This window comes from Poecilia formosa, unplaced genomic scaffold, assembly GCF_000485575.1.
Source record: "Poecilia formosa unplaced genomic scaffold, Poecilia_formosa-5.1.2 Scaffold5, whole genome shotgun sequence".
NCBI lineage: Eukaryota > Metazoa > Chordata > Actinopteri > Cyprinodontiformes > Poeciliidae > Poecilia > Poecilia formosa.
In genome coordinates, this window is record NW_006799944.1 from 3,099,591 (window position 1) to 3,111,364 (window position 11,774).

General features: G+C 39.1%; 1 protein-coding gene across 1 annotated transcript in view; it reads left to right on the plus strand.

Moving 5' to 3' along the window:
• The window catches only part of LOC103145754 (phosphatidylethanolamine-binding protein 4-like), a 59,949-nt gene extending 55,044 nt beyond the window's left edge, over positions 1-4,905 (plus strand). Inside the window, exon 7 of the mRNA XM_007563328.2 lies at positions 4,688-4,905. Coding sequence (XP_007563390.1) covers positions 4,688-4,779 — 92 coding nt within the window. The 3' untranslated portion in view covers positions 4,780-4,905. The remainder of the gene's footprint in view (positions 1-4,687) is intronic.
• The last annotated feature ends 6,869 nt before the right edge of the window (positions 4,906-11,774 follow it).

The following is an 11,774-nucleotide window of genomic DNA, read 5'->3' on the forward strand; positions in this document are numbered from 1 at the left end:
TATTCGCTTAGTTTTATGCAACAGTTGAATTTTTGAGTTCCTATGCTGGTTCATATTGACCAGAGCGATGTTTTGGTTTTTTTAATGTAAAAACAACTTTAAGTTTGGTGATTTGGGTATTCCCTGGAAAATTAGACTTGTTCACCTCGCAGATCTAATAATCTACAGCATTAAACTGGCAACACATTGAGAGTTAAAATCAACAGACATGTTGAGTTTTCCCAGGTTAATCCCTCTCCAGCGGTTTTCTACACATCCAGAGATATTGTCTTATGGCTGAATCCCGACAGCAACAAAGTTCCTCATCCTGAAAATAAACACTGCAATATTCCTGCATCTATTTTCATAAGAAGAACCTCAGTCAGGCTCTTACTCTGATATGGCTCCTTTGACTTTACTGCGAGAAAAAAGATTACTGGATTTTGAGTATATCTGAGACAGTGTAAGAGGTTTAACAGGGACACCGCCCACACCACTAAATGTAGCAGTTCTCTGTCACCTCGCAGCAGTCCTGATCTTTCTGCCATACCCAGGCAGAGATGCAAGGTGGAAACAAAAGGAGAGGCAGGAAGATGTTAACATCGCCCTCAGGTCCCACACTATCTGTCCTTTCCATGAGCATGCAGATGGGAGAGGCGGAAACGTGTCTCTGCACTACAAACAAGCACCAGCCTATTTTAGGGTCACTTGTAAGTCTAGACATTCGCAAGGTACCAACCAGCGCGATAGCAGCGGGTACTGAGAATTTACTTCGTTTTGGAATGAGCCCCAATGATTGCACAGCTTTAGACAGGATTATGTGTGCAGAGTCTTACAATCGCTGCCTGACTTTGACTCCAGTACTTTTTAGAGAAAATGTTGCTCAACACCGCTGTAAGGCAAGAAAACAAAAACCCAGATGAAAAAGTATTTTTGCTTCATTATCATAATAGCGAAATCTACAACATGACATGTCAGATATGTCCCAGTATTTTATGTAAAGTTCATCTCCGAGCTGTCTCCCCTTCTGCAGTAGCTGGGGGGGTGAGCGACCTCGTCATGGACATGCCGAGGAGTTTGGGGATCTGCAGAGGCGGTGCATTATCTGAGACTGAAGCACAGACCCATAAGGGTCTGCTGGGGCCATGCCCTTTAATGCAGACAGGTCACTTGACTCCATTGCCCTCTCATGATTATTGGTGGCCTCCCTGCTGGCAGTCTTCATTCACAGAGATGACCTGCTGAGATCCAGGTACTCATCTGCTCATCTCCCAGTTATTATTCATCCTCTTTCCCCCAGCTGAGCTCAGAACCTGACCCGAACTCACAGCCACATGGAAGTGTCAGGTTTTGAAACTAAAAAAAAGTGTGACGGGTTGGGAAAAAAATTGTTTAGGTATCGCTCCACAATGCAAATTCTGCTTATTTTTCAAAGCTCTCTATAGCAATTAATGATTACATTAAAAAGATAACATGCAGAATATATCTAATATCAATTAAGTCTTCTGATTTGTGCCTTTGTTAATGGTGAGCTACACCAATCAGGCATAACATTATGACCAACAGTGTGTTATTACACTCTTTTCTGACCTGTGGAGGGATGGACTCCAGAAGGTTCCTGACTGTGTGCTGCGGTGTTGGGCATCAAGATGTCAGCAGAAGGTTTTTCTACCTATAGTGCATCTGGGTGTAATTTGTTCCTCAGATAATGTACCCAGCAATCAACATGATGTAAAAGTACACAACAATAGAAGTCACTAGATAAATGTCAAATAAAATAAAGGACAAGTACCTCGCTCTGACATTGTTACAGCTATTTTATATCTACACCATCAGTTCAAGCCAACGGTTCATGTGGAAATAGAAAAATAACTTTTGCATCTTTCTTTCCCTCGAATGTTTTTTATTTTATTTTTATTTTGTATGTCCATGTTTCTTTTGCATGCCTGTGTATAATTTAATCATGTTCAATATTAATATTTTTTAAAAGATGTTGCTTCAGTGAAGAACAAGGGGTCAGTAGGAGCATGCTTACTAACCTGGAGCTATGGAGCATCAAACTACAATGAATTGTGTATTCTGACACCTTTCCATCAGAACCAGAATTAACTTATTTTTCAATAAGACCTAGCAACAAATCTGCTTTGCTCGCCACTTGCATTAGTGAGTCCATGACTCACAGCCGGTCTTCCTTTGAACCTCTTTTTACATATTCTGAGTAATGCAGACCAGAATCACAACAAGGTTGTTCTCCCATCCCACTTCTGTAAACCAGTGACTGTCTCACCAAGGAAAAATGCATTTCATTAAATTTGAGAATGATGCAGCCATTCTAAACCTTCTAAATGGGGAAAAGCATCATCGTGGGTCCATTGTGGTTGGGTCAGTATTCTGATGTGACTTTAGATCAACACCTTGAAAGCGCAAGGTGGGTCCCTGCCTAGACCCTCACAGATGGTGACCCTCACTGGTGATATGGATTGGGATGCTTGAATTTTGTTTTGTTCAGATATTGTTGCAACAACAATAAAAACAATATCTTTACTTTTGTTTCAAATCTCAGCTCGGATGATGGCCCTTTTTAAAAGTTTTATTGATTGGTTGGATGTTTTGTATCACTGCCTGGTTTGCTCATTTGTCCATAACCTGGATATTTGTTTTGTTTGTACCTGCTGCTATCTGCTTAACAGAACAAAAACCATAAGTTTTTCTGCTCTGGATTTTTTTTTTTTATTAGAACAGATTTGTTTTTTAGTTGTTTTGTTTTGTTTTGTTTTTTTTTTTTTTTTTTGCCACAGCCTGCTCAAATTGGACTCATTTTTTTTGTGTGTTTTTGTGTGAGCTGTCTGCAAATCTATTTTCCAGTAGGGAGAGCTGCAGTTTTGAAAATGCTCTAATGCAGTCGTGTAGCCAGTAACATAGTCACACTTGTCAAATTTGCTCAAATCATTGTTCTAACATTCTGCTTCTAACTCATCAACTTTGAGGACTTACTGTACAGTTGCTATTTAATATAGTTTAAACCTGAGATTTCTCTCCACAAAAAGACAATCTTTTTCCCTTCAGAGTTTGACATCAAATCAGACTGAATTTATACCATCTTAAGCCAGGAGTAACAAAATTTCAACTTGCTGAATTGAAATTATTGAATTGAATTGATAAGAGAGCACCTACATACAGTGTAGACATGAGCAATAAAGCCACTCGAGGAGGAAGAAGCCATTTCTCTAAAAACAAGATTTAAAAAAGCAAGATTAGTGTCAGCAAATACATAGGACAATTTTTGAGACATGCCTGTGGTCTGATGGAACTAAAAAACTAGTGTCTAGAAATAAAGATTATTATATTTGGAAGGAAAAAAAAGGGGGAAGTTTGTAAGCCTGAAAAAGTAATCATCCAAACTGTGAAGTAGGGGGTGGCTGAGTCATGAAGTGGAGGTGTTTTGATGCAGGAAGGACTGGAGCACTTCACAAAAAGTAACGTGATGAAAAAGGAAAACCCTGTGGAAATATTTCAGTAACATTTCTGAGCCTGGGCCAACTTTCAAACTTTCTTAAAAATTAATGTTCCAAATAAATGATGTCCTCAACCAAATTGGCTTGCAACAACAAAGTCAATGTTTTTCATAGCAGTCACCACACTTGTGTGTGAGAAAGGCAGCCTTCAAACAGACTCATCAGGAGGAATGAACCATAAGGCCCAGCAAACTACTGGGAGGAACTTGTAGAAGAGCATCTAAAATCTTCAATACTGACAGATTTTGGTAGTAAAGATAATCAATGGCTCTCATTTCACCTGTCAGAGATTATAATTGTATGCTTGATCATTGTGCGTTTCTAATGCATGCTGCTGTCTGATGGCCAAAAAGTGACACCATATATATATCAGATGAAGCAGAATGTTAAAGATGACTTTTGTTTGGGTTTTTTTAATCCAGGCATATTGAGATTTGACCCTATTTGAGTCCATTCTCTCTATGGATTTGGACCATTTCAGAAGCTGGCTTTTTCAACTTCCCAAGGCAATTCTTGAACAGCTGTTAGTCTAATTACCGCACACATGGAAATACCAGAATGTCCCCGATTCCCTGGATTACAGTACAAAGCATCAAAGCATTGTCTGATGCACATGCAGACATATGAAGATGCAGACACGCGCTCTTTCTTTGTGGAATCTGTTGAAGTTTGCAAGTTTAAAGCACACAGGGTTTTCTTCTTGGAATCATAGTTGTGAATTTGTCCTCTTTTTTTTTTTTTTGTTAAGGGAGGGAAAACTGCAGGGAATCAGTGGTTGTCAAAATCTTAGAAGTGATATTGTCATACCAGCCGGATGGCCGTCTGGTGTTTGTTTAAAAGGGGAGGGAAGAGAAAAAAAACAGTCCAGGCGATTGAATCATATCATCTTGCCAATACGTCCTTGCGTTCCCACCTCCATCATTACAGCAACATGTTTTATTTTCAGCAGAGCTGTTCTCAGTGACTCACATCCCAGAGCCATGTGTTGCTCAGTTAGGCCTCAGATCCCTTAAACACAGACCAAGTGGTCAGAAGAAATGCTCTCATAATGCACCAGAGAGTGCACTCGGAGTACAGCTCATTTCTGGAGTGTTTTGCTGGACTGAAAGCAAACCTTAAGTTTTTTTTTTTCTCTCAATTCTTTTGCTTAAATGCTAATGAAAATCTGTGTTTTGTGTCTTCTGCACCTCCAGGTAAATGGGATTTTCAGGCCTTCGTCAAAAGGTTTAACCTTGGGGAACCAGTGGCTGCCTTGCAGTTTCTCACCCAGAACTTCGAGGACTAACGGATGCTGAAATACTTCTATCAGAAGAAGAATACAACAGTACAATTATAGAAACTAAACTGTTTCTTCATTTGTATTGTTTCCCTGCTTTCCGTGCATTAAACAGCAAAAATTCTTCAAAGCTTGCACCAGCTTCTATCTTATCGTCGAGTTCAAGAGATATTTCCTCTCCGTGTTGCTCTAGCTGAAGGGTTTTTGATGTCGCCCCGTATCTCTGGTCTCGTGGTTGGGAGCAAAGGATTCGGGAGATAGAGTTCAACTTCACTGGGGATTTCTTAATAGTTTCCGAACACGGGCGACAAGAGAAGGAAGACGGCCCTGATATCACAACTTTGTGTGGAAAGAGTTTTTCTAATTCAGGGGCCGGAAACACGTCAGGGCCAAAAAAAGGAAGTGGGAGGTGAAACCGAGACCGCAGCTCTGCCGGATGCTGCAGTGGAACTTGAACTAAAATACTCTAGAGTGACAGGACAAGGGGGAGGGGCTGTCAGGCATGTCATGCACCAAGTTAAGGGAACTTGCTGTTTGTGTCATTGTTTATCATATTTCCATTGACCACTCTCACCCCGACTGGAAACAATGAGTTACTTTCAGGTATTTGGTTTATCTGAAGAAACAGCTGCTGAGTTTTCGATATTTCCTTCAGTATAACTTCAGGACAATGAACCCGTTTTGAACTTGAGAGAGTTGCATAAGAGCCTCACCTGGCAAGTCTGCAGAGGATGGTGTGGGTAAACTTTTCAACCCATCCACACTAAAATGCTCTTCAGACTTTACAGGTCTTTGTAGAGGATGGGTCAGAGTCCCGTCCCCCACCCCCATGAAGAATATTGGTTTCTAACCAGCAACTCTCCTCCCGGGAGCGTTTGTATCAATACCCCAGATGTCTGAAAAAGGGTGGATTTACTTGAGTGACTTTGATGTTGTGATGATCAATCTTTAGTTGGTGGTTTCATTGACCCTAGTTTGGTGTCTCATCAGTGGGATAGGCAGGAGCAGGTAAAGGAGGCTTTTGTGCCTTTGGTGGATAAGCCAGCCTTGGTAACCCCCAATGTGCCCTCTACATGAACTCTGGAAGATCATTGATCAATTGTCCAGCATGTGCTTTGTTTGCCTCCCAGACTCAGCAGTCAAAGCACCCAAGTTCACAAACAAAACAACCAAAACAATACACACGGGCCCACAGTGAGTGAGAGTGAGAGAACCCACTGCTTTTGAACGCACAATAAGTACCCATCGGTTCGAGTGTTGCTCCTGACCTTGATTTGCTCGTCTTATTTGACTTATAAAATCACATTTCTAACAACTGGCAAGTGGAGGATAATTCCACACTCATTGTGAAGCATGCCAAGTAGGAGAGCATTCTTCCAAAAAACACCTACTTGAATCCATCAGTACAAGACTGAAATGCCAAGATGTGCACTTCCAAATGCACTGCATTTTTTTTCCCTTCTCCTTTATGTTTTAGAGAGATCCTGCCAAACCAGCTGGGTTTTGCCGTTCAGTTTCCTCTAACGTGTTTATTTTTACTCCAAATGTCAAGAGTTAAATGTTATGATTAATAAAAATTGACAGTTATAGTTCAGTGCTGGAGAGTATATACGCTTCTCACTTTTCCTGATGTGAATAAGGCTTTCAATATTTTCTTTAATGAAGTCAATATTACCGTAGTTTATCATTTTTATAATCGGATCAGTTGTCTCATTGGCAAAAAGTGATCCAATATGCAAGATAATGCTAAGGATTATTTCATCATAGTATTTCTGAGTTACTGCATGTTATGAGTTGTGCTAGAATGAATTTAAGAGGAACATCTGATCAGTTATTATTCATATAGTTTATATTTCCATATCTAATTGCACATGTTGGATGCAGTTTGAATTCCTCAGGAGATTTGATTCCCGTCTCAGAGTGAAATTCTTCTTTCATTCATCCATGTTACTGGATAACTAAATCTGTTTTTTTTTTATCTAAGCACATATTTTTATCCCATCATATAAAACCCCATAAAGAAGGTGACCTTTAACATGTCTTCTGGTGAAACTATTGGAAAGTTGCAACAAAAGTGTGGCCGAAAGCTTCTAATTTTTTTTTGTTTTGTTTTGTGCGAAATAAAACAAAACTTGCTTCCTTTTGCATTCATTAAACTCGACTAGCATCTGTGGTTATTCAAATCTAATTCATAATTTTGCTCCTAAATAAAAATCACAGAAAGCACTGCTATGCTATGCTATGCTGTATGCATACTCCTGCTGAACCCCTGCATACACCTGATGCACAAAGTTTGCAGCTGCTGGACAAAACCCAACACTGTCAAACAAGCTACTAGTTCAGTAGTAAGACCAGGGTTGTCCTTCCACACCCATCAAATCTTGAGGACTCCGAGCCTCTTTAGAAACTGCCTCTCCTCCTAAGATCTTTGATACATGTGGGTAACCTGCACGGTTTCAGCACCTGATTCGCTCTAACAGGTTTGCTTCCAGAATTTCCCCGTTTCTCTTCCATCCATCTTCCTATCAACTCTGACCGGTTTCACTATTCCTGCTTAAGAAAAGCATCATTATGGCCCATCTGCCCTATTCCTTGGTCTTAATGATTCTGTTTGTTCAATGATGTCATCTAGCTGATGAAGTAGGCTGTAAGCTGTGTTGAGACTGAGCTTGAATTACACTTAGAATGACTCCATTTACTATATAAATGTGTTTTTGAGGTCATTGTTAATACTGTCATTTTATTTCAAGGAAACAAAACAGAGCGGGTGGAACACAGCAAAAAAAGTGAATCATTGTCTATAACTATACAACACTTTACTGTGTTGTAAGAAAATGTGTAAAAGTCCAGTGGGTATAATTACTTTTTCAAATCACTGTACAGGTACATCTAAACAAAATCATGGAAAAAATTTTAGATTTTGTGCCATTCATTTCAGAAAGTGAAACTGTTTCATTGTTCGAAATATTTAGAATATTTTGTTTGAAATATTTTGAGCCCTTTATTACTTGTAGTCTTGGTGATTATGTCTCAAGATAATTAAAACCCAACATTCGGTGACTTAAATATTGGAAACTCATGGTTTCACACCAATTATAACTCAAATGTATCTGCACTGATGTCCTAGAAATGGTCTCTCATTCTGGGTCAGTCACTGTTGATTTGAGGTGCCTTTGGTGTTGGTCAACTGTTTTCTAGTCAACCATAATGTCTTAAAGCACTTCATGTTTTCTGCTGCTGACAAGATTTATGAAGATGCTGATTTCATTTTCCAGCAGGACTTGCCATCTGCCCAGACTGCCAAAGGTACCACAACAAGGTTCAATTACCATGGTGTTAAATTTGCTTGACTGGTTAGCAAACTGGCCTGACCTGATAGAGAATCTATCAAGAGGGAGGCAAGAGACACCTGACCCAACAAAACTAATGACCTGAAGGCTAATGTCAAAGCTACTTGGGCTTTGAATACACTTCAGCAGAACCACAGGCTGATCGCCCCTATGCCATGCCGCACTGATAAAGGAATTTATGCAAAAGAAACCCCAACCAAGTATTCAGTACAAGAGATGCATACTCTTTAGAAGTCTAGCATTCCCGTTAGCATTCTCAATAAAATGGATATCCTATTTTATTAATCTTGTATAATAGTCACAGTTTTGAGGCACTGAATTGTGGGTTTCCATCATATATAAACCATAATCATCAAAATTATACAAGTAATAAAGGCCTACAATATTTTACTCGATGTACAAATAATTGAGTTTCACTTTCTGAAATGTGACAAATACTGAACTGTATGATATTCAGATTTTTTAGATGTACATTTATGTCAACATCTCTTACCATATGTGACCGCTATCGCCTTTAAGTCGCCTTTATGTCTGATAAATGAATGAACCAGAAAATTAAGGAGAAAATCCACAGTGTAGAATCATTTAAGTATTTTTGAATGCATATTCTCTATTTTTATTTCATTCTACATTCTGAATAAACTCGTAGATTACGTTGGTGGCCAGCGTTTTAAGCAAATTCTTGGTTGTGTTTAGTTTTAACTAGATGATGGTGGTGAACTTACTGCACTCAGTCAATATAAAATGAAGCAGTATTTGGTCAGTTGTTTCTCCAGGTGGGTATGTTTATATTTCCAGCTGTTTCACCAACAACATGGGATCATTTTAGCCAACTTGATTATATGTGGAAAGAAAAAAAAAACTAATTTGACTATACATCCACAGTGCCTTGGAGGTTTTCCACAGCACTTTAAAATGGGCCTCTGCTTCCATGGAATTCCCATATGCAAAAGAGCTGGGCGATGCGCGCTGAGCCAGGTCACGCCACAAGCCATTGACAAACAATACAGGCCCTCCCCCTTGTGAGCCATCTCAGTCGAGGAAACGAGCCTGCAACAGGTAAGTGTTCCAGCCGGGGTGGCCAACTTTCCGACCACAGAGATGCACACACTCTCGCCCTCCCCAAGGAAAAGCTTCATAGTACAGAGAGTCCCAGGCCACACCTGGGGATTCTCTGATGGTTTGCATCCATAAACATGACGGGGAACACCGCTGTTTTTTTTTTTTTTTGAAAGTCTGTGTGACAGTATGGATCAGGTAGCAATTCTTATTTACACAGAGTAACGGGAAGACGAGGCAGCAACTTTAAGGACCTAAAACACACACCGACACACACAAGCCATGCGATTATTCTGCAATTATTTATATGGTCAAGTTTTTCTTTTATTTGCTTTTAGCATGGACTTGTTGCTTTAATATTTTAAATACAGTTTTAATAAGGATCTTTGCTTTATGTTGGAGTACATTAAGTCAAATGTTTGGACAAAATTTAAAACTAAAAATATATTTATGTGAAAATAGTAATATCAGCCAGGCTTTAAATATGCAAACATTTTAGATTAAACTCATGAGGATGCTATTGAATGCAATTAGATTTTTCCCACATATAGAGGTAAAAATACAAATGATTTGGTTTCACTGTTTTGTGATCCATTACCTTTGATTAAAACAAAAAAAAGTAACAAATAGTAGAACTGTGCCCCACACAAAATACAGATTATAATTATCTGTAACATATATTAACAGTTATTATTTTGACTCATAGATTCAAGCATGAACGTCAAAGAAATATCCACTAAATTTAATTTAATTTTCAGATGCTTATTGCACAGAACTTATCTGTTTGATGTTCTGCTTTTTAAAAGTTACACTGGGGCTACGGGAAAATGTAACAATAGCTTGTTAATTAGCCCAACTATTTGCAGTTCTTGCCAGTCTCTTCAGTAGATGTATCAGTCATAGTTTGTCATCTGTAGTTTTAAACAGTGTTACCTTAATACAACTGTTGTCTGGTATACCTTGAGTTTTCAAAACATAAAAAAAAATCTGTGCTCTTTGTGACCAGAAATGTTTACACACTCGGTAGCTGTTTCTCAGTCAGCTGATTGGCAGTACACTGAAATACTTAACAGATTTGAAACTGTAACTTTAAACCATGAGATAGCCTGATATGGTTTGGGGATTTTTTTTTTTTAATATAGATATTTTCGCAGTGGGCAATTAGAGATGGAAATACATTTGAAAAAAAAAAAAATCATGTCTAGGTCAGAATGTTGCAAAAAAAAGATCGGGCTGTTTAAGAAAAAAAACTTTAGTGTTGTCATTCTACTTTACCTAAAGTGATCAGACCATACTTGGCTACTACAAGAGGCACGCTTGAGTGTAAAGACTTGCGTTTGGTAATGAGACAGGATCAGCGACTGCTCTGTTTGTGTAAGCCCCCCAAACACCAAGGATGATTCAGACTAATTCTCCCACACACTCTGTTTACACTTATGCTTCATTGAGTATTATTAATTTCTTAGGTCTGTGTATGCAAGCACTGACATGCCATTCAATATTTTCTGAAAATATTCCAGAGGCCTTTGTTTTGTTTGTCTTTTTTTATAGAAGTTAACGACATATGTATAATACAAAATTAGAAAATATTCAATAATCTCTTCACCCCAATTTAACCACTTGTCATGACTAAATAAAGTTTTTTTTTTCACATTGGTTATTTGTTCCACCAAGTTTTTTTTTAGTTTATTTTGTGTGTGTGTGTGTGTGTAACCAACTAATTTATAGAGGGGGCTTTTCTCAAATTCACCAAGTACATGGTTTTGTTTGTTTTTTCACAGTTTGCATGCTGGTTAAAATGCGAACCATGACGTGTCGTCCACTGTCATCTTTTTAAGCGTCTGTGGCTTCCGATCACTTTTCCACTACTACTACTACTACTACTACTTCATCCGGAACTCGCATGTCCAAATACAGACATGAATGGGCGGGGCCGGACACTGCCTTATTTGGAGTTTCCACTCTGCCGGTTACTTGGACTCCAAGTCAAAGCAAGCCTGTGCAAAGCTTTGCAATATTTACAAGCGATTAACTCCGTCAATTACTGTCTTTGTTTGACAATGATGCTGCTTGAAAAGGAGTTTGGAAGCAGCTTTCTGCAACACAGCGCCGCATAAAGTGTGTGCAAGTTCACAGGGAGAGGGGGAGAGAGAGGGAAAGAATGAGGGGGGAGGGGGGGATGGGAACACCATTATCCAAAGTTCTGTCTGAACTTTTCGGGACAAGATGAGGCTTGATTGTAAAGTCAACAAAGCACGTTTTAATATCACGATATAATATATTGTGGGAAGATAGTCGTAAATTATGGATAAAGTTCATTGTGTGAGTGACATGCTTTGTAGCCACAACACTCTACAGAAGGTACCACAAGAACTGAAAATAATCAAGATTATGTGCTGCCATTATTTTTACAAGGCCAGGGAAGAGGATGCAGCTGGGCGCGCTATCTCGATTTTTGTAAACTTAGATATCTCCCTCGGAGTCTTTTGCCTCCACTATACTTTCCACTGACTGACGCGCGGAGAGCCTGCTGATGGGCGCCCATGTCCATATATGGTCATCTACGTCACACAAATGTTCCATCCCCCTATTTAA